Below are 26,388 nucleotides of genomic sequence, written 5' to 3'. Positions count from 1 at the left end.
CCGGGCGGCGGGCGACGGTCGCTCGCGGGCGGGCCGCCGCGAACTCCGGCGGCGGGCCGGCGGGGGCGGCCGGGCCGGGGGCGCGGGGAGCGCTCCCGCGGGGGGCGGGGGGGCGGCCGCCGCACTATTTGACGCGGCGCCGCCGGCTCATCCCGGCGCAGGGATACGAGGCGCGCCAATGAGTTCAAATGTCAGGAAGTTTGAGGAGGGGTGAGGCGGCTCCCGGCCGGAGTATCCCTCCGCCGCCCGCCCCGGCTCTAAACCCGGCGGCTCCCGGGGCGCACCATGGCACTGGAGTAGCGCGGGGAGCGCGCCCGGAGCCCCGCGGCCCGCTGCGCCCCGCCCGGGACCCCGCCGCGCCGCCCGCGCGCGCCCTGCCCCCCCCACCCGCAGCCCGCGGGGCCGCCCCTGCACCCCCGCCCCCTCCCCGCCGCCGCCGCCGCCGCCGCCGCCGCTGCCGCCGCCGCCGCCGCCGCCGCCGCCCCGCGGCTCCGCCGGCCGCGCCGCCGGGGCTCGGGGCTGACAAGCAGGTGACAGAGGCGCGAGCGGCCGGCCGAGCGCCGCGCCGGGGCCCGGGGTCCGCGCGCCGCCGCTCCCCGCGCGCCCCGGCCGCAGCGCATCCCCGGCGGGCGGGCGGGCGGCGGCCGAGCACCCTGGCCGGCGGGGCCCGCGGCGCGCCCCGCGCCCCATGGATATAGCAACAGGTCCCGAGGCGCTGGAGAGGTGCTTCCCCCGCGCCCAGACGGACTGCGCCAAGATGCTGGACGGCATCAAGATGGAGGAGCACGCCCTGCGCCCCGGGCCCGCCACGCTCGGGGTGCTGCTGGGTGAGCGCGGGCCGCGGGGGCGCGGCGGGGAGGAGGGCGCACGCCGGCCTCCCGGGGTGGTCGGCGGCGGCGCGCGGGCACCCCCGGGCACCCGCGCCCTCGGAGGGGATGGGGGCTCCTGCCGGGAGGCCGGAGGCCGGGACGGATCCCCGCCCAGCTCACCATCCTCCTCGGACCTCGGGCAGACCGACGGGGGCGGCGGCGGGCGCACCGAGGGCCCGGCGGTCACCTTGCCAGGCTGCTTAGCCAGGTCACCTGAGGGCGGGGGGGAGGAAGCTTCCGAGAGGAGGAATGTCCCTGCGCTCCCCCAAGCCGCAGATCTGGGGGAGACTGGGCTAGGGGACCTCGGAGGCCACCGCGGGGCGTGACGGCGAGCCCGCGCCCCCGCCGCCCCTCGCCGCCCGGGCGCCCCGCGGCCCCCCAGCCCCGCCGGGGAGAAGCGAGCGCCGCGCAGGCCCGCCGGCGCTCCGCGGGCCGGGCGGGGTGGGGGCGCGCGGGCGCCGGACCCCCGCGCTGACGGCGGGTCTCGCCCCGCGCGCCGCAGGCTCCGACTGCCCGCATCCCGCGGTGTGCGAGGGCTGCCAGCGACCCATCTCCGACCGCTTCCTGATGCGAGTCAACGAGTCCTCCTGGCACGAGGAGTGTTTGCAGTGCGCGGCGTGTCAGCAAGCCCTCACCACCAGCTGCTACTTCCGGGATCGGAAACTCTACTGCAAACAAGACTACCAACAGTAAGCCCCGCGCCCAGCCCGCGCCCCTGCCCGCGCCCCTGCCCGCGCCGCCGCCGCCCGCCGCCGCCGCCGCCGCCGCGCGTCCGCCCCGCGCACTCCGCCGCGCCGCCGGCTGCGCGCCAGCCGCTCCCGGCCGGGGCGAACCGACCCTGGTGGGGCGCCCCGACCTGCTGCACCGAACGCGGCGCGGGGTCGCCGATTTCGGGGGGCGGGAGGAGGTGTGTGTGTGTGCGGGCAAGGCCGGCCAGGCACTGGGATCGCTTGGCAGAGGCAGGGCCTGACCCCGGGGGAGGAGGCCTGCAGTGGAACCAGAGATTTGATTTCCAAGGGCAGGCAGAGCTTTCGGTGGGCGCAGGCCCTGCTCGGCATGTGCCTTGCCAGGTGGGCTTGGGGGACAGCTTGGGGTCCTCCCGGGAGCCAGGAGGCAGAGTGTCGCGCCTCTTTCTGCCAGGATCTCGGTGGCACCCTCGTCCCCCCGCGCAGAGACAAGGGTGCCCAAGGGCCATACACCGTGCTCGGCGGGAGAATGTGGTGGCCCTTCCCGCTGTTGTGGCTGGAGATGCTGTTCATTCAGGAAGAGGACCCCAGATCCCAGACCAGTGTGGGGCCCCCCTGGGCCAGGGAGCCCAAGCCAGCCTTCTCGAGGCCTCTCTCTGCTAGGGCTTGGGGGTGGGTGGCCTCTGGGCCCCACGCTCCTCTTCCTTGGGGCCTGGCTCAGAGTCCCTGGGTCCTGGCTGGCACGGGCCCCAGGACAGAGGGGCATCGATGGAGGCTTTTTCCTTTCACTCTCGGGGCTCAGGGCTTGTCCGTGAGGTGCCTGGAGTTGCGGAGGGTCTCGAGAGTGAGTGGCATTCCCGAGACAAGCGGTGCCTGTGAGAACTTTCTGGCTCGGCTCTTGGACGGAGGTGGAAGGAGTGGGGTCTGCTTAGCGAACTCAGGAAAGCTGGCATGGCCAGCCGCCCCGGGGGCGTGTGGCTCCTGCTCTGCTCAGGACCCTCAACCCAGGCCCGCCCCACCTGGCAGGAAGCAGAGGCGCCGAGGGGGTGTCCTGTGGCCACCCCTCCGCTGGGCTGAGGCCTGGAGGTGGTGGGCTGTAGAGCAGCGCCCCAGAGAGAGGGCCTGGGCTAAGCCCCCTAGGAGTGAGCGCTGAGCCTGGCAGGGCGGGCGCTGCTCTTAGCGCCTTTGCTGGCCCCAGAGCCCGTCCACCTCCGAGGCCTGTTGCCAGGAGCCGGGTTAGGGGGGTGCCCTGGACTAAAGGGGCTCCTGTGGGCGGAGAAGGTGACTGGAGCAGAGGGGCACAAAGCAAACGGGGAAGGAAGTTTGGGGGAAGTGGGGCTGCGGGCGGTGGGCTAGCCCGCCAGCAAACCACAGGCCCGGCTCCCCGCATCTCGCACCCCTCACCTGGCCTGCCTCCCAGAGCCCAGCGCTCACAGCGCCCACCTGCACCCAGCTCAGCCTCTGGCCCGGCCCCCTCCCCCTTGGGGACAGGAGGCCCTGAATGCAGGGAAAGGGGGCCTCCATGTCTGTGCGCAGGGTTGGGGGGATTTTTTTTCCTTCTTTTAAACATATCGGAATGACTTTTTCCCCCCGTCTTCTCGCCCTGCTGCTTCTCCCCCTCCACCCGGGATGGTTTCTGGGGCATCTCCGTAAACCGTGGAGAATGCCCTGGGTTCTTCAAAGCCCGGGCACTGGGAAGGAACCTCCAAACGTGAACAGGAGGTTCCTCCAGAGCAGAGAGGCCAACCCCCTCATTTTACAGAGAACAATGAGACGTGAGGGGTGGTTTTTGTGGAAAGTGGATTTGCCTTACAAAGAAGTCTCTCTTGGAGAGCCGCACTTCTTCACACCACCGGGGCGGGCGGACGTTTGCAGTCAATTTTGGAGCTTGGTGAGGGGCAAACCTCTGGGTGCTCTTCCCCTACCTGGGGCGGCTGCTGCGGGCGGCATTATTCACGCCACTCCCGCACCCTCCTCCTCTGACACCCCCCTTCCCCCCCTACCGCACCAATTAACTGTCTCTGCTCCCCTCCCCTCGTTGGGGCATGGGGGCGGCTGGGGGCTGAGGCGGGTTGTGGAGACAATCCTGGAAGCAAACACCCCGCTGGCCGGACGGCACCGTTTCTAAGGAAGCGCCCGCCGGCACAGCCGGGCTGGCGGGGAGGCTTGGGGGGGAAAGCGATGATCTTTTTGCACAATAAAAAATATATTCCACGATTTATTTTTTTTCTTTGAAGATCGCAAATGCATATTTATTGCATCTGTGTCTAAATGCTTTTCAGACGAGAATCCAGGCGAGAGGGCGCAGAAACGTGCCTTCTAGATTTTGCGGAGTCTGCATCCGCGGTTTTGGGAAAAGAACAGTCTCCCTCCCTCCCCTCCCCACTTTTGAGGCCCTCCAGTCCCCCCCACCACACACACACACACACACACACACACACACACACACACACACACACTCCCTTTAACTTTTGAAAAACATGCCCTTGCACCAGAACCGGCTTGGGCCTTGGAAAGCTAAATTCAGCGTCTCTTCCTCCTTCCCGCTGGGTCTCTAAGATCACCCAGACACCCAGAAACGGGGTTACCGTACGCACCACAGGGGTGATTCACGGCCATCTCGGGGTGGGTGTGGAGAATTGTGTTGGATCAAGTCAGCCCGCAGGTCCCTAAAGGGCCAAGATAGGGGCCTGGGGCCACCGGGTATTTTCATGCGTCTTTCGAAAAGCGAAAAGCCTTTGCCCTTCCCCGCCCTCGGGAAGCGGGGGATTCCTTATTCAAAAAAAACAAAACAAATAAAAACAAAGGCCCTCGCCACCCTCCCTGCTGAGCGCGCTCCTTCCACTGGGTTAGACACCCGCGGGGCAGAACGGAGCCCCCTTGGCCCGTCTCTCCGCCCCTCTTCCCCGGGAACCGAGGGGGGAGTTCCGTGGCATCACACAAGCTCCTTTTCTGCCGCCCCCACCGTTGGAGGCGGATCGGGACTGTGGAATTATGTAACTCTTGCCGCCCTCCCTCGCTCGCTCTCCTGGAAGGGGTTTCACTCCTCTCTCCTGGAGGGGCTCCCGGCGGAGATGGGCAGGGCCGGCGGGGTCGCCCCCAAATGTCCCAAAATGGAGTCCTGTGGCCTGTGAGACCGTGAGACCGCGCGGGCTGCCCACCGACTGTCCTCGGGGTGCCGGGCGGCTGCTGCCCGCCTGCCCGCCTGCGACCGGCTGGCGCCCCCCCTCCCTCCCCGCCAGTCGGCCCGGCCTGTGGAACCTGGAGCTGCCCGGGGTCCCCTGGAGCGCCCAGCCCCGCTCCTCCGTGGTGCCCTCACCTCCGGGCCACGGGAAGCCAAGCTCTGCATTTCTGGTGTCTTGGGCGTGGATTCTTGTTGTCGTTGTTTGTTTGTTTCGAATTTACTCCATCTGGCAAAGCTTTTGGGAAACCCAAGGCCCCGCTTCCCCGGACACATTCTCTTCCTGGGGCGTGGCCCCTCGGAGGTCTTCCCGGAGCTTCCTCTCTGGGGTCCTGGCCACCCCCAGGAGCAAGGGGTGTTGGGAGGCCTGGAGCCTCCTGACCCGGGTTTTCTCCCTTCTCAGGAGGACCCGTGGCAGCAGCGCCCGTCCACCCCGGGGGGCCCCAGCCTTCCAGCTAGCGCAGAGCTGACATTGCCCGGCCAGTGGCCAGGGCAGGACACTGCCCGGGCGGGGGACACTCAGCCCGCAGCTAGGCCACAGGCAGGCTGAGGCGAAGGGCGCTCTTGGCCAGCCCGGGGCGGGGGGGCCCACGTGCCCCCAGGAGGGCACTCCTCCGTTTAACCCCAGCACCTCGGCTGCGGGCGGAAGGGTAAGCCGGGGCCTTCCTGAAGCTGCGTCCGCCTCTGAACGGGGCCATTATTCACAGCTGACTCCTGGCTCACCCTCTATTCCCCAGGCTCCGGGCTGCTGCAGCCTAATTTGTTTGCTGGGTTTCTCTCCAGTGGGGGAAGCCGCGCGGATCTCCACCGGGGGATGTGAATGGCTACTCTCAGCTCCTGCTGGCCCAGGCGGGCCAGGGAGCCGGGCACAGGAGGACGCAGCAGCCGGGGCGCCTCCCTCCCTCCCTCCCTCCCAGCACCTCCTCTGCGCAAGGCGGGCACCCCACCTGGGGGAAGGTATCCGTGCAGGGCTGCGGATAATGGGCCCCGAGCACCTGGCACTCGGCCTGGCGAGCTGTTAATAATCTGGAGATGCTGGTTGACACCGCTCCCCCGCATCCGCGTGGCAAGGAATGCCTTGTTCCCGAGCACACGCCAGGCCCAGGGGTTCCATGCTGGCATGCTGGGCTGGCTCCGAGCCCCCCGCCCGCCTGCCCGCCTCCCCCATAGCCCGTGCAGGCATGGGGAGAGGCACCCCCATTCCCTCTGCTTGAGGGGGGGACTCTCAAGGAACGCCCCTCCCCGCTTGGAGAAGGAAAGAGCCTCAGACTCAGAGCAGGTCTGCCTTGGCGTCTGCCGGCTCCCTGCCGACACAGAGCCCCCTCCCCAGTTCCAGGGCTGCTTCTCTGCACCCCGTTCTCTGTCAGCGGACAGGGGGGATGGTGTGGGCGCTGTAAAGATTCCACGGGGCCCCTGGTGGGTGTCCTCTACATGTCCCCTTCTCCACTGGGGTCCACCAACCTCTCCCCACCCCTCCAGAGACACTCCAGACCCTTGGGATTGTTTTGGGGGGAAATAGATGCCCACTTCGGGTCATCAGGAAGGCAGCCCTGCAGGTGGGCCCAGGGTACTGCCCTGTGTCTCCTTGGGGGTACGCAGGGGCATGGAGGGGCTCAGGGCAAAAGGACATCCTGCCTGGGACGCGTTGACATCCTGGCAGGGCAGAGTTTAGAAAAGTGGCCGCCACAATCATCTTGTCCTCTCTGGGGGCCGTGGGTGTGGGTTCTTTACAGGGTTTGGACAGGCTTGGCGGTGTGGAGGGGGTGGAGGAGAACGCTGAGACTCGGAGGTGGAGCAGTTAGCGCGGCCTGCTCCCCTCTAAGAGGGGCTGGTTTTAGAACAAAAAGGAGGGAAAAGCAATCCAGTGCGACTTTGACGGTGGCGGCGTTGGTGAGGGCTGAGGAGCCGGCAGGGACCTGCCCAGGGCCTTGAGTTACAACCGCGCCCTTGGCCAGGCCAGCCCCACCGCCGCTGGGAGCAGGGCCGGTCCCCCTCTCCAGGGAGACCCCGAGAGCTGTCAGTCAGCAGGAGGGTGCTGGAGGGTCCTGCCCGGCTCCCGGCTGGCCCTGTCCTCCCCACCTCCGCTGCCCTCCCCCCCCCCAGCCCAGGGAAGCTGAGAACAAAACCAGAGTTCTCTGTCTCTCTCTGCCCTCCGGAGTGAGCGGGTGGCCGGGGAGGGAGGGTGAGGCTGGACCCGCGTCTGAGAAAGTTGATGCACAAAGGCCAGGGCTGGCTGCGGACGGGTCCTTCCATCAGCGGGGTGATCTCCATCCCCGTCCTCCATGTCTCCTGTCATTTGAAGCCAAGAGCAACACGACGGGGCTCCCTGGTGGCCTATAGGGTTTTTCTCTCTTTCTCTCCCTTTCCCCCCCTTCGCAGTAAATGTTTATTTGTTAATGATATACTTTAAATAGCCTAGCCTTGACCTCGCGTCTCCCGAAGCATCCATCTCCCCTCAGAATGGCCCTTCCGAGTGTGTGTGACCTGGGGGGGGGGGGGAAGGTGCCAGTGACGAGCACTGAAGGTTCTGTGTTTGCTTTAACTACTGCCGCGTCGGAGTGGTGGGCTGGCAGGAGCCACCGCTCCCCACCGCAACTTTCTGGGGTTTCCGCCCGGCTGACAGCACTTCCTCGGGGCCTTTTACCTTTGCTTCCCTTGATCAGTACAAATAAATGTCTGCGCAGGTCCTTCCTTTGTTTTTCCCGGGGCGGTATCGGATCCATTTCTGTCTGTTGGCTTGAGTGGCAGCTGCTGCGGAGGCCCAGGGCCCTGGCGGGGGGCCCGGGGGGGCCCGGGGCCCTGAGGATGCGTGTGCACTTTTTTTCTTGGGTGGGGTGTGTGTGTGTCGGGGGCGGGGGGGAGCGTGTTCTTGACAGAACACCTGGCAGGTTTGCTATCAGGGAGCATAGGAAAACCCCGGTTCCTGGAGGCGGGTTCCAGAAGAAACAAAGATCTTTGCCTGCTGGCCAGCGGCGCTGGGGGAGGTTTCCCGGGAAGCTGGGCAGTGGTTTGTGGGCAGCGGGAGGGGTGGGGGGGCGCTCTGAGGGATGCCCAGAGCAGCACCGGGCCCTCTCCATCCGCTGCAAGGGCTGATGCAAGATGGGGAGCAGGTGGGGGCTGTTTGGGTTGGGGGGGCACACAGGGGTCCCGGTGCTGGTGCTGCAGCATCCAGGACATGAGGCGGTTGGGGGGCGCCTGGCCAGGGTGGGGACCGGCTGGTGACAGAATCAGGTAACTCCCTCCCCCCCACCCCTCTCCATGGGGCTTCCTGGGTGGGGCGTGCATGCCCACGGAGAAGTGTCCCCCTGTCTGTCCCGTGCTGAGCCACTCTGGGAAGTGGGCCCCCTCCTCACTGGGTCTAGAGCGATGCAACAACCCCACAGAGAAGGGGCTGCGTTAGGCACGTGCCTCCAGCCAGCCCCCTCCCCTCCTTCCCTTCCCCTGCTCCCCTGCACCCCCTGGGCAGGAATGCATTGTCTGCCGGACCTGGGCATCCCCCGAGAGAGCCCCTGCTGCACAGGGCACCCTCTGCACCTCACCCGGGGGTCCCTGGGCTTTGCGCCCCCCAGAGAGAAGGGGGCAGGGGGCTGGCCAGCAGGAACTGCGAACCTCCCAGGGACAGTTTTTCCCCAGTGAGGAAATGAGCACCCCGAGCCCTGAGCCCTGGCTGCCCCGCAGGGTGGGTCTGCGGCCGAGCAGCGCTGTTCTGTTGCCGTGTCACTCAGCTCGGGGGCCAGTGAGGCCAGGCGGTCACCTCACCCCTCCAGGTGCAGAGGTCTTCCATAGAGGAGACTGGGGAGGGGCGGGGGCGGGGAAGGGTGTTTCCAGCTCTCCAGAGCGGACAGAGGAGATGCCCGGGGGTCCTCAGGCCCTGACCTTCTCAGGGTCCCAGATTGGGGTGCTGGAAGGGAGCAGGGCCTGGCAGAGGTGGGGAGTGACGGTCACTGCCCCGCCCGCCCGACACAGCCCACCTCCACCGGGCCGGCCCTCACTGAGCAAGGACCAAGGACGGGCAGGGCCGGAATCACTGCCTCCCGGGGGCGGGAGGGCGCGTGGGTGCCGAGGGGCTCCCCCCGGCTCTGGGTGTGCTCTGGGTGGGCCCCTCCCAAGCCCACGCCCGCTGCTGGCGCTGCCTGGCCTGCGGGGGTTGATGAATTTCGGTGTCACCAGGGCTTTAGCCGGGATTTGGGAGCCCCGCACACTAATGCGCGCACGCGGCCCTGCCCTCGCCGGAGCGCAGCCTTTTCACCTAGCCGCTGATTTATGGAGGAACCCGATCCCGGGCACCGGGGCTGGGGCCCCGCCGAGCACCACTCGCGCTCCCTGGGCCCGCGGCCCTTCTGGCTGCCCGTGGGGCCACTCAGACCTGCAGGAGGCGAGAGACGCTGGCAGGGAGGCTCCCGGTTTTGTTGGAAATTCACTCCATCTCCCGGTGCCGGTGCTGGTGCTGCGTCCTTCTTTGCCGGACCCCCTTGGGCTGCCCCCCCCCCAAGTCCAGGACAGTTGCTGATGGGAAGAGGAAAAAAAAATAGAAAAGTGAGTCTAAGATCCCTTTCCCGCTGGAGAGAAGTGTGCAGAAGCCCCTCACTCCTGGAGACGGCCAGCCCCCCTCCCCACCCCCCAAAAAAAACAACACTGAGTTCCCGGCAGGGAAGCTGGGGCAGACCCCAGCCCCGCCTTCCCCGAGCCCCCGCAGCCCGGTGGGAGGGCGGAATTTTTTCAGATTTGGTTTGCAGGGGGGAAATGTGGTTGTATCAATCCACAAATATTTACTCTTAACAGACTTGTATCTGTGGAGATTTCGAACAAAGACAGTTTAGGGGGATTACAAAAACCCTAAACCCCGTTTTTCTCCCGGACTTGGTGCTTTAAATGCCAATTACGGGCCAGCCATATCCAAGAGCAACGGGGGAGGTGGCCGGGGCCCACGGGTGGGGGGGGGCTGTCCAGCCATTAAATGTAACTTTTCATTATGAAAAGGATCTTGCTGGTTTTATCTTCTAATAAGATTATGTCACGAACACAAGTACCTAGGACAGTGCTGAGTGACAGGGCTCGGTGGTTTAATCACAGCCCGGGCTCCCCGGACTCCCGGCCCTTTGTCCCCCGAGCCAGGGACGGAAACTTGGCATCCTAATCCCCTTATTCATGTCCAGCAGAGAAAAGAAGCGGGCACCTTACAACCCTGTCCCCTCCACCCCTTCCGAGGGCCGGGCTGGGGGTGTGGGAGGGGAGACGTTAGCGCTGCCCCCCACCCACCCGCCAGCCTTTAGTTCCCCAGCGGCCTGGGGTCTCCGAGCTGGCCATGCATGACAGCAGGGTGGGGGGGTGGCTTTGCGAGAGCCTCAACAGTGAGCTTCGGGGAAATGGGGGCAACGGATACAGGTCAGGGAAGAGGAATCCGGGGACCCCCTGCCAGCCGGGGGCCACGGCCACGGCCACGGCCACGGCCTCCTCTGGGGAAGGGGGGACCTAGGGCTGCCAGGCGGCACCCCCACGAAAGGGGATTGATTGAGGAGCGGCCTGCGGCCCCGGGGCCGCGCCAGGCGGGGGAGCCCCCGCGGGGTGGATTTCGTTGGCTCCCAAACCGGCCCCGTTCCTCGTCTCGTTCGTTCTCTGCGGTTGCCCGCGGCTGGCTGTGCGCTCTCAGCCCCTTCTTCCGAGGGCGAATTCCTTTGTCCGACCCCCACGGAAACCGGCTTCTCATTCAGCTCCTCCTTGGGGCCGCGGGGCCTTTATCCTCGCCGCCTCCGACGCCACCCCATGCCAGCTTGGAGCTCTTCCCTGGGGCGCCCCCGGGCCATGCAGACCCCGGCCGGCCGGCCGGAGCCCTGGATGTGGCCGCTCACCGGCAGAGCCCCCAGCCGCCAGCCCGGTCACCACAGCTACCCGGCGCTGTGGACGCCGCCCTGGCCGCCAACACCAAGGAGCGAAGGAGGATTTCAGCCGCCAGAGCCCCGGGGGCACAGTGGGAAGTGGCGAATGCGGAGTCGCTGGGCAGGCTGCTGGAATGAAAAGCAAGGCCAGCACCCTGCGGGGGACAGGGGCGTGCTCGTGGGGGGGGGGGCGTGCACCCCGGCTGTGGAGGAATCCGCACTCCAGGCTCCTAGACTGCTTCGAGGCCGCCTCGAGGGGCCCCCTGGAAGCCCCGACTGCTCGCCCTGGCCCTCTCCTCCCTCCGCGGCCGGCCGGGCACCGGGAGGACCCGCCGGAGAGCTGGTGTCACCTCGTAAAAGCGACAGGCAGGGGCTGTTTTATGGGGAGGGAGAAAGAGCAGGAAGGGATGCTTCCCTCCGGGAGAGAGGGACGGAGCTGGGTGCAGGGCGCGGGTCCCAGGAACCTACGGACAGATGGACGGACGGACGGACGTGCGGGCCGGCTCGGGACGCTTGGCCGCGGGACGGGGCGCTGGAGCTCCCCTGCCCGCCAGCTCTGCAGTGCGGGCGCAGCCGGCAGCCCCGGCCGGCCGGCGGGCGGGCGGGCGGGGGAGACTTTCTCCCTCCAAACACTTGATACCAACTTTGTTTTTTTGGCAAGAAAAATAAGCCTTGTTTGGAAAGGGGTTGGTGGCGGGCGGGCGGGCGGGGAAGGAGTGCGGCGGCAGAGCAAACTTTACGGATTGGGTTTCAGCGCCCGCGCCCCACCCCCAGCCCTGCCGCGGTGATTTGTGTGCGGGGGTCTGTGACCCGGCAAGGCATCAAACGGCCCGCGGGAACCGGCGAGTTCACAGGGACGGTGGGCAGAGGGGCGCCCTAAGACAACGCAGATGGTTCCTATCAGCCGGGCCGGGCAGAGCCCTGGGCGCACAGCGGCTGCCCGCCGACCGGCCCGGCCTCCCCGCCAGGGACGAAGCCCGGGTCTCCGGAGGAGACCAGCGGCCGAGCAGCCTCGCCTGCCGGGTGGGGGCGGGGGCAGATCACAGCCGGCGCTTCCCGGTGGGCCAGGTGACCAGTGACACGGTGGCCTCCAGGTGGTCCAGGCCCCAGGGGGGCTCCAAAAGGAAGCTGCCCCGGGATGCGCCGGGCTGGCTGGGCCCTGCCGAGCCCCGGAGGGCCCCCGCCCCCAGCCCTGCCCCGGGCAGCTGAGGCTCATCCAGGTCCCTCCCCCAGGAACCTGAGGGGCTTTCTCCTGTGGGAGGGCCACACCTGATCAGGCGCTGTCAGGAACACCCCTCCCTCCAGTCCCCCATCCCGGTCTGTCTGTCTGTCTGTCTATCTGTCTGGCCTGGGCCCATGGGGGTAGGGGGAGACTTTTCTCCCCAGGAGACTCAGAGCCTTGCTTTGGGGTGCAGGCAGGGCTGGGGTGGGGGACACTCCTTCCCCACTGCCCTCTGCCCTCTGCCCCACCCCAGGTGTTCCTCACGGCCAGGCCTGGTTCTCCCTGTGCCCGCTGGGGCTCTCCTACGGGCAGCGAGGGGCCAGGAGGGCTGCGTTCGGGGCCCCGGCGGGGGGTGGGGGGGCTCTGGCAGTTCCAGAGTGTCCCAGCCCGGGGCTCACCCACGCCCAAGCCCCAGAAGGACAGGGGGCACTGAGGCCGGCAGTGGGAACTGGCCACGGAGGCCCCCCGTGAAGACGGGCATCCCACAGTGCCCAGCACCAGGCCAGAGGGCTCTGGGACTGTACCGTACTTCTGTTCTAGAACCTTCTTCAAGTGTCCGGCTCTCTGGCTTGCCTGCCTGCCCTCCTGCCTGCCCTTGGCTGAGGTCACTGGGAGGGGACGCCTCTTCAGGGCCACTTCTCAGGAGTGCCCCTTGGCGGGAAAGACAAGGGGGGTCTGAATAGCCACGTGGGTTGGGGGCATTTGCTTTCCACATGACTGGGGGGGGGGGGGGCGAGAGGCAGGTGAGTCCCGAGCCCGTCCCCTCATCCTCCATCCCCTGAAGGTCTGCGTGCGGACTCTCTGCTAGCATAGCGGGTCACGGGGAGGCCAGGGCCTGGGCAGGGCCACCGAGGGCCAGCGGGCTGCCTGGACCCCTCCGGGCCCTGGATCCCAGGGTGCTTTCCTCGGGGGAGCGGCCGGCTGGGTCATCGGCACTCAGGAGACACATCTGCCCTCCACATGTCAGAGGCTCAGCAGAGGACATGTGGCTGGGGACGTGTTATCTTAATCATATTTATCAGCCAATCCTGAAATTGGGGGAAAAGCAAATAAAAAGAATCTGGAATCCTCCTGACCCGGGAAAAGATTCCCCCAGACCCACAGCAGCATTCGGGAGAGGCCCCGTGCCTGCCTGCCTTGCGGTGTCCCCCAGCCCGCCCGGGGCCAGGCTCCGGGGTTCTCGGGGCCCTGCTAGCACGGCGGACTCGGGCTGTGAAACACTTGCCGCTTTCATTTTCCCAAGCGGAGATCTGAAGCAAAATTAATTACCCCGCCTTGACTGATAGTTGCTCTGTCGGAGTATGGTTCTAATCCTTATTAACATTCTCCAAAGTCAGCCGTGAAATATGACTTTTACACCACACTCCTTGGCATATGTTTTTCTTTTCCAGGATATTTTTCAGGCTATCTCCGAGCCTCACTGCTGTTCCTTATCCACCACCCCCACCCCCAACACACACACACACACACACAGACACACAACATAGGTCCAGCCCCAAAGCCAGTCCCAGCCCGAGCGGGAGGCCTGCGGGGCCGGGAGGCGGCTGTGTCACAGCCCTGCTCGCCACGCACGTTGCCGTGATGGGGGGAGCCCTGAATGTTCCCCTCCGTCGTGTTTTTATTACAAACTCCGGCACAGTTACGCTCCGTGGTGTCTCCAATTAGGTTTTTTAAAAAAGAAAAGGCGAGGGTTGCCCTCTCAGGAGCCGCGTGCAGGGAAAACCCTCGTGGTGCCGCAGAGTGCCGAGCCCGGTTCCGGTGAAGCCAGCCCTGCCCCGACGAGCCCCGTAGGCCGGGAGCTTCTCTGACTCCCAGGGCGGGGAAGCAGGGAGGAAGCACCCGGAGGCCTCTCTCCCGCGGGTGCTGGGGCCGCCCCACTCGGGCCGGGGCAGGCACAGGAGAGCACGGAAGGGCGGGGGTGCTCAGGGCTTGTGGAGCACTGGGGCGTTGCTCGGAGCACGTGGTTTTTATTAAGGCCGAGGCAGTACAGGTGCTGTTTGTTGTGATTGTTTCCTGCAGCGGGTACAACCACCCTGCTGGCACAGAGAGGTGTAGTCACTTGCCCCAAGTCACAGAGAATGACCGGAGCTGAGACCGGAGCCCAGGAAGTCTGGTGGGGGGAAACTTGCAGGGATTCCCTCGGAGGGTCGGTTTCCACCCCTCGCTGGGGGCCGGATGCGGTGGGGAGGAGGGGGCCTCTCGGACGCCCAGTCCCTCCCACCCAGGCCCACAGCTCCGCGCCTGATGGAGTGAATGTCTCAAGCGAAGGATCATGGAGAATTGTGCTGCCTGCATTTGTTCCCTGAGTCCTCACTGCCAGGGGTGGGGGCACAGGGGGCTACTGATATCAGTTCCTGCTTTGTAACATTGCTGCCGGAACAGAGAGATGCAGTGCCTCCCCCAGGTCACACAGCACTGGAGGGCGGAGGTCCAGGCTGCCATCTGCCGACACTCGTTTTGTCTAGGTTCAGAGCTGGGCCCCCCAGATCCTGATGAGTTCCCCCCCCCAAAATTTACTCAGGCTCCCGGGAACAGGCTGGGGTTCAGAGAGGGATAGATACACACTCGGATCACACAGCTTGGAGCCAGCACCCTCAGATGCCGGGACTGGTCCTCTTGGCCTCGCCTCGGCCTTGGGGGGCCCAAGGCTGGGGGGAGCCCCCGGAAGCCTTCTGGGGGGGTCTCCAAGGGCTGAACAGTCCTGCCCATAGGAGGCAGCGCAGATGTTGTGCCAGAAATGGGGGGGGGGCGCCCAGGAGTGGGTGGGGCGGGCATGTCCGTGCATCAGCCCAGCCCAGCTCCGAGTCACAGAGGGTAAGTCGAGGCCCCGGGAGACAGCAGGCGCGAGCCCCGAGGCCCACAGCTAGGGAGCGGCTGGCGACACTCGCACTCAGGTTCTCTGGCTTTGGGGGCGATCAGGCCCCAGCTTTCCCGGGCAGCCTTTAACATTGAAAAATAGATATTTTAGGGGGCTGGAGCGATAGCACAGCGGGTAGGGCGTTTGCCTTGCACGCGGCCGACCTGGGTTCGATTCCCAGCATCCCATAGGGTCCCCTGAGCACTGCCAGGAGTAATTCCTGAGTGCAAAGCCAGGAGTAACCCCTGAGCATCACCGGGTGTGACCCAAAAAGCAAAAAAAAAAAAAAAAGATATTTTATTATTTATCCATCTGGTTTTTGGACCCAACCTGACAATTCCTTTTCAAATATTTGCACTCTTTTATTTAAATATTTGTAAATTGTTATTATTATTATTGTTATTATTATTTTGGTTTTGGGGCCACACCCAGTGGTGCTCAGGGCTCACTCCTGGCTCTGCACTCGGAATCGCTCCTCGCCAGGCTATGGGTTGTGAGGGGTCAAACCCAGGTCGGCCATGTTTATAAGGCAGGGTCCCCCCTGCCCCCGCCACCGTCCTTTTTCACTTTTCAGTCTTTTAGTTTGGGGGTTGGTGGTGCGCTGGAGCCCCTCCTAGCTCTGTGCTCAGGGAACACACAGTGCTGGGGACTGAGCTCGCGCCGGCTGCGCGCAGGTGACAGGCCCTGCCGGCCAAGCCAGCTCTCCCGCGCCTCTCCTTGGCAGCTTCCTGCTTATGGGTCCCTGACAGGAGGCCCAGGGAGGGCAAGTGCTCTGCTCAGGGCTGCACAGCAAGCTGGGGCCAGCAGGACAGGCCGTCCTGGTCAGGGCAGCTGTCCCCGTGGGAGGGATTCAGCTAGTCCTGGCAGGGCCCTTGACCCCCGCCTGCCCGCTCAGGCTGCCCCACTCGCTGGCCGTCTGCCCTTTGAAGGGGACAGCCGCCAAGGGTGTCGCTGTGAGCTGGCGGGGCCTGGGGCCCGCTCGACCCCCTCGGCAGGGCCCCGGAGGGGCAGAGCTGTGGCCCCAGCGCCCACTCGGCCTGGTGAGCAAGCAGTACCGCCCTGGGGGAGTGGGTGGCCGCCCCTGGCCCGGCTGTCAGCAGGAGTTCAGGCCGGACCTTCTCACGGGTCCTGCTGCAGAGGTGCGGCTGGGGTCTGGGGGGAGCAGCTCGGATGCCTCAGTCCTAAATCAGCAGTCCTGCTCCTCACGGTCATCCAGCAGCCTGGGAGCAGCCTCCTGCCGTGGGGCCCTTGAGGTAAGGGTGCCCCAGCTAGAGGGACCCAGCCCCCCCAAAGGGGCCCCTGCTAAAGCAGGCGGGGCGGGGTGGGTGGGGGAGGAGGGGAGGGAGTTGGAGACCCACCGCCAATTCCTCCAGCAACTACCCAGAAGCGCGAGAGATCCCCAGGCCCGGCCCTGCCCGCAACTGGCCGTGACCTTGGCCTCGCCCTCCTGTCTGTCTGTCCCTTGGTCCCCTCACAGCCTTCTGAGGCCCAAGCACACGGCTGGTGAGGGCTGGCCGACTCTCCGGCACATTCCCTCGCCTGGGACCTGAGCTGCTGGGGGTTCCTGAGCCAGGAATCTCGGTGCTTGGGGGTCCGGGGTGGCCCCTCTGGGCCCGGACAGTCTCCGTCCACGGTAGGTGCTGACTTAGTGCAAGGAAAGCGTCTGGGGGGACTCAGGAGCTATGACCCTGCTGGTCCAGCCTGTGACCCTGCTGCTGTCCTCAGCCTCTGGGGCTCATGGGGACAGTGGGAGGGGCAGAGAAGCCGGCTTCTAGGGTCGGGCGAGGAGGTGACAGGCATGAGCCAGGAGAGGGCCGTGTCGGGGAAGGGCCCACGGACAGTCTGACCCGGCCGGGGGGAGAGGGCCGAGTCGGGGAAGGACCCACGGGCAGTCTGACCCGGCCGGGGGGAGAGGGCCGTGTCGGGAAGGGCCCCCTGAGTCTGGGTCGCCCTGGGCGCATGCCCGGAGCAGGGAGCTGGAGCCACGGGTCCAGGGGGCTGGGGGGCAGCCTGGCGCTCCAGGCTGGGGCTCTGGTGGCTGGGGTGTGCTGAGGGGACAGGGAAGGGCCGAGAGAGCTTGGCCGGATGGGTTCCCGGGCACCTGAGCACGGGGCGCCCTTGGCTGGGGCCCTGATGGGCCCCGGGTCCCGGCCACATGCCCCTGCCGTCCCCGCCCCCCCCCCCCCCCAGAGGGCCTTCTCTCACTTGCAGGCCAGCATGTGTGCTCTCAGTTTGCTGCTGGGCCCCGGCCTAGCCCCTGGCTCAGACGCGGGGTCCAGTCTCTGGAATCGAGGTGCCCCCGCCCCCACCTGAGACTCAGTCCACTTGGCTTCTCCCCCGGCTGGGCCGGCCCCCCTTCCTCTGCGCTCTGCTTCTGCTCTTCCTGCACAACTGTGTTTGTTTGGTTTGGGGGGCCACAGCCGGCGGTACACAGGGCCCCCTCCTGGGTCTGCACTGCAGGGTCACTCCTGGTGGCGTTCAGTTCTTTGGGGGCAGGGATCGAACCCCGGTCAGCTGCCGGCAAGGCGGGTGCCCTACCCACTGCACCATCTTGCCGGCCCTCCAGCTCTTGCTGAGGCTGTAGCTCAGATTGTCAGGACGTGTCCCCTTTCTTTTGGGCTGGTCCTTTCCTCTGGGAGCCGGGCAGCAGTGTCACCATCCCATGCCCTGGCCCTGGCCCTGGCCGCGCCCATCCCCTTACCTCAGGCCTGTCCTGCCCTGCTTGTTAATTCTCAGTCCAGGGCAGGACCGGAGCCCCTGGGGCAGCCCCCGGGGTCTGAGTTCCGCCCCCATCCCCCCAGTGCTGGTCAGACCGAGGCCTGAGAACCTCTGTCCCGGGCCACCAGCAGGCACAGGACCTCAGACTTGCAGCTGTGTCGTGCCCACGTGCTGAGTGAAAGAGGGCACACGCAGCCTCCCGGTGGGCCTGAGGCTGTGTGATGGTGCAGCGGCTGCTGTGAGCCAAGTGGGAATGCATGTGTGTGCGTGTGTGTGTGTGCATATGTGCTTTGTGTGCATGTGCATGTGCGCATATGTGCGCATGTGTGCATACATGTGTGCGTGCATGCACATGTGCATTGCATGTGTGCATGCATGCATGTGTTGTGCATGCACACATGTACATGTGTATGCGTATGTGTGCATGTGTATGTGTGCATGTGTGTGCGTGCATGTGTGCATGTGTATGCATGCGTGCACACGTGTGTGTGAAAGCGTGCGTGTGGAAGTGTGTGTATGTGAAAGTGTGGCGCTGTGTGGCTCTGAGTCAGTCTTGTCTAGTTAAATCACAGGACCATGAGGTGGGCTGCTGTCCCCTACCTGAGACCCCCCAGCCACTGGCTCTCCGAGGCCCTAGCTCACTTGGCCGCCGCACCTTGGGGCTGGGGTTCTAGGAAGCGCCTGGCCCAGGGAGGTGCCCCGGCTGTTCTGGAGGAAGGGGTGCAGGGAAAGGCAGCCCAGCCCACCAGTCCCGGGGCTCCCATACGCCCAGGGGGGTGAGGGTCTGCTGGGGGCTGGGGGCTGCTCGGGGGAGAGAGGGGTGCAGCCATGCTCCAGCTGAGGCCCCAGCTTCACCCGGCCCCGAGCAGTGTGCGGCCAGGTCAGGAGCTGGTAGGCTGACCGAGGGGCCAGCCTGTCCCTGTCCCTGGCCACCCACCTGCCACCCCAGTCCCTGTTGAGTGCTGGACTATGTCCTCACCTGCACAATGGGGAAGCACAAAGCTCAGCACTCAGTACCGACATGAGCACCCGAGAGAACGCTCAGGGCCAAGGCGCTTGCCTGTATCCTGTGGTCCTGGGTTCGAATCTCTAGTACCACATAGGGTCCCCCCCAGCCCTGCCAGGAATAGCCCCCGAGCACGGGGGGTGTGTGTCAGGGGCGCTGCCCAACACCCCCTTCCCTAAGCAGGGAAAGAAATGTGTCGCCCTCCCCGCCCTGAGCACAAATGCACCCACCACTGGCCTGTCATGACCGTGAGAATCAGTAACAAACCGGGACCACCTGCCCCTCGGAAGCAGCGAGGCCCGGGGCGCCCGCCCAGACAAGGGGGTGCCCTGTTTGAACCGGGCAGGTGGGGAGCCAGCGGGGAGGAGGCAGACAGGAGAAGCTGCGCCTGGGGAGAGGAGGGGTGCGGCATGGGTGGGGGTCACGGCAGCGGGGGTTGTGCCCTGCTCACTCAGCCCACTGGCCTGCGCGGCCCTCCGAGGCCCCGGCACCCAGAGGGAGAACGTGCGTCTCAGAGCCTGGGACGGGCACCTCCTGCCCTCCACCCCGGCCTGACCCGAGAGCTCAGATTAGGGGCCTCAGACTAAAGGGCCAAGGAGACCCGCCCCCCTCCTGCCCTCCCGCCCATACTCTGCTGGGAGTGACCCTTCCTGTGGGGCCAGGACTCTAAGCCCTGAGTACCCCTGGGTGCAGCCTCCCCCAAACCAGTCAGAATGATGTGTAGAAACAACTGTCGTCTTTAAAGTCTCACAGAGGGGGCTGGAGTGACAGCACAGCGGGGAGGGCGTTTGCCTTGCACGCGGCCAACCCAGGTTCGATCCCCGGCATCCCATACGGTCCCCTGAGCACTGCCAGGAGTAATTCCTGAGTGCAGAGCCAGGAGTGACCCACAAAACAAAAAAAAAAAAGTTCAAGTCTCACAGAATTGGGCCCAGGGTCAGTACAGTGGTGGGTGCTTGCCCTGCACGCGGCTGACCCAGGTTAGGTCCCCGGCATTCCATATGGTCCCCAAGCCGAAGAGCCAGGAGTGACCCCTGAGCACTGGAGAGGGAGGGAAGGGAAGGAAGGAAGGAAGGAAGGAAGGAAGGAAGGAAGGAAGGAAGGAAGGAAGGAGGGAGGGAGGGAGGGAGGGAGGGAGGGAGGGAGGGAGGGAGAGGGAAGGGAAGGAAGGGAAGAAGGAGGGAGGGAGGGAAGGAGGGAGGAAGAAAGACGGGAGGGAGGAGCAAGGCAGGCAGGTACCACCCGTAGATCCAGCCTGACCGCCTGGCCCGCAGTGGCCCGGGAGGGGCACAGTGACCGCCTCTTCCTGCAGAGGGAAGCGGGGGCCTGGAGGTGTGCTGGGTGTCCCTGTACAGCCCACCCAGCCCTCCTGTATGCGTCCACCTCCCCTCAGAGCGGGGACCCTCCCCCTGGCTTTTGCTGAGGCTGTCCCCTGCAGCCCACTGTTGCCGGGGAGAGGATGCTGCCCTGTGTATGGAGGGCTTCCTGGAGGAGGACCTCCTGGAGCAGGGGGTAATCAGGACTAGGTGAGTGTGTGCCCAGCCAAGGCAGGTGTGCCCAGGGGCACCTGGAAAAGGAGGTGGGCTGGGGGAGGTCATTGGGTAGGGGCCTTGGGGTGTGTCTGCGGGGTGAGGGGGTCCGAGGCCCAAGAGGTGCAGGGGCAGGGGCGGCCTGGCATTGCTCGCGGGTGGGCTGTGTGCGGGCACTGTTGGCGCTGTGGGGGGTTGTGCCCTGGGGCTGCTCTTGTGTCTGCGGGTCTGCCAGGGCCGGGGGACCCAGCTCGGGGCTGTCCTCGGGGCGCCCAGGGGCGCTGAGCAGCAGGGGCCGAGAGCCGCCCCGTGTCTGCAGGAGTCTGCTCACTGGGTGAGGGGTGTGCGGGGTGGGCACAGGGATGGCTGCCCCCATCTCCCTCCCTCTCCTCTCCCTTTCCCTCTCCTCCTCTCCCCTTCCCTCTCTCCTCCTCTCCCCTTCCCTCTCCTCCTCTCCCCTTCCCTCTCCTCTCCCCTTCCCTCTCATCTCCCCTTCCCTCTCCCCTTCCCTCTCTCCTCTCCCCTTCCCTCTCCCCTTCCCTCTCTCCTCCTCTCCCCTTCCCTCTCCTCCTCTCCCCTTCCCTCTCCTCCTCTCCCCTTCCCTTTCCTCCTCTCCCCTTCCCTCTCTCCTCCTCTCCCCTTCCCTTTTCCTCCTCTCCCCTTCCCTTCTCCTCTCCCCTTCCCTCTCCTCTCCCCTTCCCTCTCCCCTTCCCTCTCTCTCTCCCCTTCCCTCTCCCCTTCCCTCTCTCCTCTCCCCTTCTGTCTCTCCTTCCCCCTTCCCCCCTCTCCTCCCTTTTCCTCCTCTCTCTGGGCCAATTCGGGGAAGGGGGGGTGCTGGAAGTCTAGGTTTGGTTCTGGGGCCAGACTTGTGACCACCAGGCTACCCTCCCCTAGGTGGGGCCCAGGAGGGAGGGGCAGGGCTGCGGGCAGGCGGCCTGGCCTGGGGTCTAGGCAGCAGGTGGATGGGGACAGGTGTGCCCGGGCGGGCGGGCGCGTCCTCCCTGCACGTGTGCCCCAGCCCCCAACAGGTGTGCAGGCGCCGCGGTGGGCGGAGCCGGCAGCGGGGGGAAGGGGGCCGCGGGGGGGGGGCAGCAGGAGCCTCCCGCCCGCGCCCTCGGGGGTCACCAGCGCGGCCCTGCCCGGGGGTGGGGGGCGCCGACCCCGACCCGCAACCCCCCCCCCCCCCGCCGCCCCGCGCCCCGGCGGCGCAGGGCTCACAAAGGAAGCGGCAGGGGTGGGGGGGAGAGGCAGCTCGCGGAGATCCGTCTTGCGGGGCTGACAGCGGCGCGGGTGATTGCCAGGCCCGCCTGGCAGTTTTTAATCACGTTATCCGGGCCGCGGCTCCCGGGGGAGCGGCGCGGGCAGGGCCGGGGGCGCGCGCGGCGGCGCGGCCGTTATTAGCTGTGCGGCGCGGCGCGGCTCCCGGGGGGCCGGTGAAAAATTAGCGGGCGCGGGCGCGGGCAACTGTAATTACTCCATTGACATTCCGCGCCCGCCGCATCTGCATGCCCGCGCGGGGCCGCCGCATGCATTATACATGGGGGGCGTAATTGGAAGAGAAATGGGGGGCCGGCGCGGGGGCCGGGGGTGGGGGGCGTCGGCCCGGCCCGGGCCCCGGGGTGGCGGCGGCGGCGGCGGGTCCGGGGGGCGCGCGCGCCCGGCCCGACCTCGGGGACCGCCCCGCCCTCCCCGCGCCCCTCCCCGCGCCCCCTCCCCGCGCCCCTCCCCGCGCCCCCTCCCCGCGCCCCTCCCCGCGCCCCCCGGCCCCTCTGGGACCCCGCTGGAGGCTCTCGGGCTGCTAAGGAGTTAAACCCGCCCTGGAAATTACCCCGTAATGACCTAATTAAAGACTTGAGGGCGAAAGCTAATAACACCCGCCCGCCAATAATCATAATCCAGGGGCTCCCCCCCCGCCCCCCACCCCGCACTGCTGCGGCCAGCACCCCCCACCCCACCCCGCGACGGCCTCCTGCCGGCCGGGGGCGGGGGCGCGGGCGGGGGGCGCAGGGGGGGAGCGAGGGGAGCGGCCCGTAGTCAAATTCCCGCTGCTGAATATTTGATGAGGCTCCCGCCGACCTGTCGATTTTTATTCTTCTGTCAATAGCTTCTGCCGCGCGGGCGCTGATCTTTAGCGCGCGTCCCCGGGGACGGCTGCCACTAAATGCAATTACGGATTTTATTCCTCAATGTGTTTGATATTTCCACTGATCTAATTTGCAGCCTGGTAGTTTATTGTTTGGCATTTTAATGGCGTTCAAATGCTATGGGAAATTTGATTTCTTTTTATAATTCCTTCTTAACGCGGTTAATGCGGGTGGCGGGATGGCCCAGATTTTAGAGCCCAGCGGGGAGGGGAGAGCAGGGGTGGGGTGGGGCCGGGCACACCCCCTCTTTTCTGGGTCTCAGGATGTGCCCGTTGAAAGGGGGCGTCCACTTGGGAGCCGGGGCCCAGGTGTCGCCAGCCTCCAGGTTGGCGGTGTCTGGGCGAGTGAGGGGAGGGGAGTGGACCGCGGGTCCAGGTGGAGAGCCCAGCAGCCGCCAGAGCCCCGTGGCCAGGCCTCTCCCGGGAGCTCCTAGCCTGGCCCTCGGTCTCCCCCCTGCTGCCCGCCGGGGAGGGCCCCCCAGCCTGGCCCTCGCGAGTGTCTGTGTGACACACAGGTGCGTGACAAGTCCTGGAGGGCGGGAGGGGGCGGGGTCAGCCACATTCCCCAGGTGTGTCCACCCCTGCCCTGTGCGGGCTGTTCCCACTCCTGCCCAGCCCGGGGCCCCCACACTGGCTTCCTGGGGGCCGTCCAGGCAGGACCAGCGCCAGGAGAGGCCCCCTGCTCCCCCTCCCCGACTCCATCCCACCAGCCCCTGCTGTGGGCCCCAGACGCCCAAGGGCCGGGGGCCAGGGGCACCCAGGCAGGGAGAGAGGCCTGAGGGGGCAGGGGTGCCAGCCCGCTCCTCCGGGTCCCACCTGCAGTTCTGGGACAGCTCAGCCTTGGGGGAGGTGGCGGGGTAGGGGGGAGAGTCGGGGGTCCAAGGATTCTGCAGGCCGTGGGCCCCGCTCTGCCTCCTGTCCACGACGTGGGCCCACCCGCTCTGCTGGGCCCCGCACAGGCCACAGGACACCTGCCCGGGGGCGTGGCCGATGGGGACCAGGAAGGGGCTGAGAGAGCTCGGACCCCCCCAGGCCGGGCAGACACAGCTCCTGGCTCTGTCTCTCCCGCCTCCCCTTCCCTCCCCTCCTCCCAGCCTCATCCCTGCTCCTCTCCCTCTCCACTCAGCCCTGTTCTGTTCCCCCTCCTCCCTACTCCTCCTCCCTTCTCTAGACCTCCCGGCTGTTCTTCCTTCCTCACCAGCCTGGTCCTCTTCCCCTCACCCCTCCCACCTCCCCTCCCCTCTACCTCCTCCCCTGCTCCTCCTCTAACCCGAATCCCTATTCCTCCTCCCCCTCCTTCCCTCCTCTTCATTTCTCCCTCTTCCCTCTCCCCCCCTTCCCCTCCCCCTCCCTCCCTCTCCCCCTCAGCCTCAGCAGTGACCCCGGGCTTCTGTGCCAGTAGACAGCGGGCTCAGCCCTGTTCCGCGCCCTGTGCCCATCTTCCCCGCCCTGCAGGGGGAGTCCGCCCTGGCCCTGCGGGTTTTGCCCAGTGGGAGACACGCAGGGGGGACAGCTCGCCCATGCAGCCTTATCCAGGCCAGCGCCCGCGTCCTCCCCGGGTTCCGGGCCTGGCCGTGGGCAGCCCCATTTGGCAGCGGAGGCACAGAGAGGCCACCCGCTGCCGGGACGGAGGGAGCCTGAAGATGTCCCCGCCGTGCCTCACCCAGCGCCCCTCAGGGTCCCCTGGTGCCCGGGGTCCCTGGCAGCCAGACCTGGGCGGGGCGGGCCGGCGCTGTCCTGCCTGGACACAGCCCGTGGCCAGGGAGCCCGGGAGCCAGCGAGCCCCTGGCCCCGCAGGACCGGGCTTCCTCCCCTGAGCCCTGCACCCGCCCCACCCCCTCATGCCCACTGCCCGGTTCTCCTCTCACTGTCCCTCCCACAGACAGGCCCCTTTCCTAGGTCCTCCTGTCCACAGCACTCTGTCCCTCACACCACCCCTGTCCCTGCCACCCCGCACGAGCACTGTCCCCTGATCACCCCTCAGCTCCCTCACCATAACCTCACCATAACCTCACCACCCCTCACCACCCCTCACCATCCCTCACCATCCCTCACCACCCCTCGCCACCCCTCACCATCCCTCACCACCCCTCACCATCCCTCACCATCCCTCACCACCACTCACCACCCCTCACCATCCCTCGCCATCCCCCACCACCCCCCACCACCACTCACCACCCCTCACCGTCCCCTCACAACCCCTCACCACCCCTCACCATCCCTCGCCATCCCCCACCACCCCCCACCACCCCTCACCGCCCCTCACAACCCCTCACCGCCCCTCACCGCCCCTCACCATCCCTCACCACCCCTCACCTTCCCTCACCATCCTCCCCATCCCTCCCCATCCCTCACCATTCCTCCCCATCCGTCCCCATCCGTCCCATCCCTCACCGCCCCTCACCGCCCCTCACCATCCCTCACCATCCTCCCCATCCCTCACCATTCCTCCCCATCCGTCCCCATCCCTCACCGTCCCTCACCATCCCTCCCATCCCTCACCATCCCTCCCCATCCCTCCCCATCCCTCACCACCCCTCACCACCCCTCACCACCCCTCACCACCCCTCACCATCCCCCACCATAACCTCACCACCCCTCACCGTCCCTCACCATCCCTCACCATCCCTCCCCATCCCTCCCCATCCCTCACCACCCCTCACCACCCCTCACCACCCCTCACCACCCCTCACTATCCCTCACCATCCCCCACCACCCCTGGCCATCCTTCATCATCCCCCGCCATTCCTCACCACCCTCACCATCCCCCCGCCATCCCCGACACCCCTCACCACCCCTCACCACCCCTCGCCATCCCTCACCACACACACTCACCACCCCTCACCACCCTTCATTGTCCCCTCATACTCTCTCCATCCCTCATCACCTCTTCACTGCCCCCACACCCCCTCAGCACCCCTCAGTGCCCCTCACCAGCTCTCCCACCCCGGCACACCTGTCCCCCCCAGAGCCCTTCCTCCCCTTGCCCAGGCAGCCCTGCTCCGCTGCCCTGTAGGCCGTGACTTTGCCCCCCACCCCTGCTCTGGCCTACTTGGCCGCCCCCCTTTGCCCCCTTACAGCCTGGCCCTGGGTGGCCGGTGAGGCGTCTGTGGGGCCCCGTCCCCTGGGTGTGGGCGGGGGTGGGAAGCGGGTCTGAGGGAGCAGCTCTGGGTGTTCCCGGGCGCCCGGCCGCACGCTCGCCCCGTCAGCGGTGAGGCCAGGCCCGGGCCCTGGTGTCCACTCGGGAAGGGAAACGGGAGTCTCGGGGTGCCCCACTGGGAGCCGCCTGGCCTCAGCCTTGGCCCATGCCCCCGCCGACACGCCTGCCCGCCGTCCTGGGCCACCCAGCCCGGCCCCCGCAGGCCTCAGGCCCCGTCACGGACCCTCCCCTTTGGGGGCCTGGGAGGGCCATGCCGGGCTGTGCCCAGTGCTCACTCCTGGGACTCCCGGGCACTTGGTGGGCCCTTCACAAAGTCACACGCGCTCTCTGAAGCAAGTTGCTGCCGCCCGTGGGGCATGTATGCACACCACACACCCCACACATACACGCTGCACACACCACGCACAGACACCACACATACACACTGCACACACCACACATACACGCTGCACACACCACACACACCACACATACATGCTGCACACACCACACAGACACCACACAGACACACTGCACATACCACACATACAAGCTGCACACACCACACACACCACACGTACACACTGCACACACCACACACAGACACCACACACCACACATACACACTGCACACACCACACATACAAGCTGCACACTCCACACCCACCACACATACACACTGCACACACCACACAGACACCACACAGACACACTGCACATACCACACATACAAGCTGCACACACCACACACACCACACGTACACACTGCACACACCACACACAGACACCACACACCACACATACACACTGCACACACCACACACAGACACCACACATATACACTGCACACACCACACATACAAGCTGCACACTCCACACCCACCACACATACACACTGCACACACCACACAGACACCACACAGACACACTGCACATACCACACATACAAGCTGCACACACCACACACACCACACGTACACACTGCACACACCACACACAGACACCACACACCACACATACACACTGCACACACCACACAGACACACTGCACATACCACACATACACGCTGCACACACCACACACACCACACATACACACTGCACACACCACACACAGACACCACACATATACACTGCACACACCACACATACAAGCTGCACA

The 26,388-nt window shown here is 66.3% G+C and overlaps 1 protein-coding gene across 3 annotated transcripts in view; it reads left to right on the top strand.

Moving 5' to 3' along the window:
* The first annotated feature begins 612 nt into the window (after positions 1-612).
* The window catches only part of LMX1B (LIM homeobox transcription factor 1 beta), a 74,415-nt gene continuing 48,639 nt past the window's right edge, over positions 613-26,388 (top strand). Inside the window, exons 1-2 of one of the 3 annotated variants that reach the window (XM_055123829.1) lie at positions 613-827; positions 1,372-1,558. In XM_055123829.1, the coding sequence (XP_054979804.1) occupies positions 689-827; positions 1,372-1,558 (326 nt within the window). In that variant the 5' untranslated portion in view covers positions 613-688. Of the gene's footprint in view, positions 828-924; positions 1,078-1,371; positions 1,559-26,388 lie in introns of those variants that run through there. The other 2 variants (XM_055123830.1, XM_055123831.1) reach the window with 2 other exon arrangements.

Source organism: Sorex araneus, chromosome 1 (genome assembly GCF_027595985.1).
Source record: "Sorex araneus isolate mSorAra2 chromosome 1, mSorAra2.pri, whole genome shotgun sequence".
NCBI classification, from domain to species: Eukaryota; Metazoa; Chordata; class Mammalia; order Eulipotyphla; family Soricidae; genus Sorex; species Sorex araneus.
Note: the sequence above shows the minus strand (reverse complement) of the source record. Positions and strands in the feature narration are given on the sequence as shown.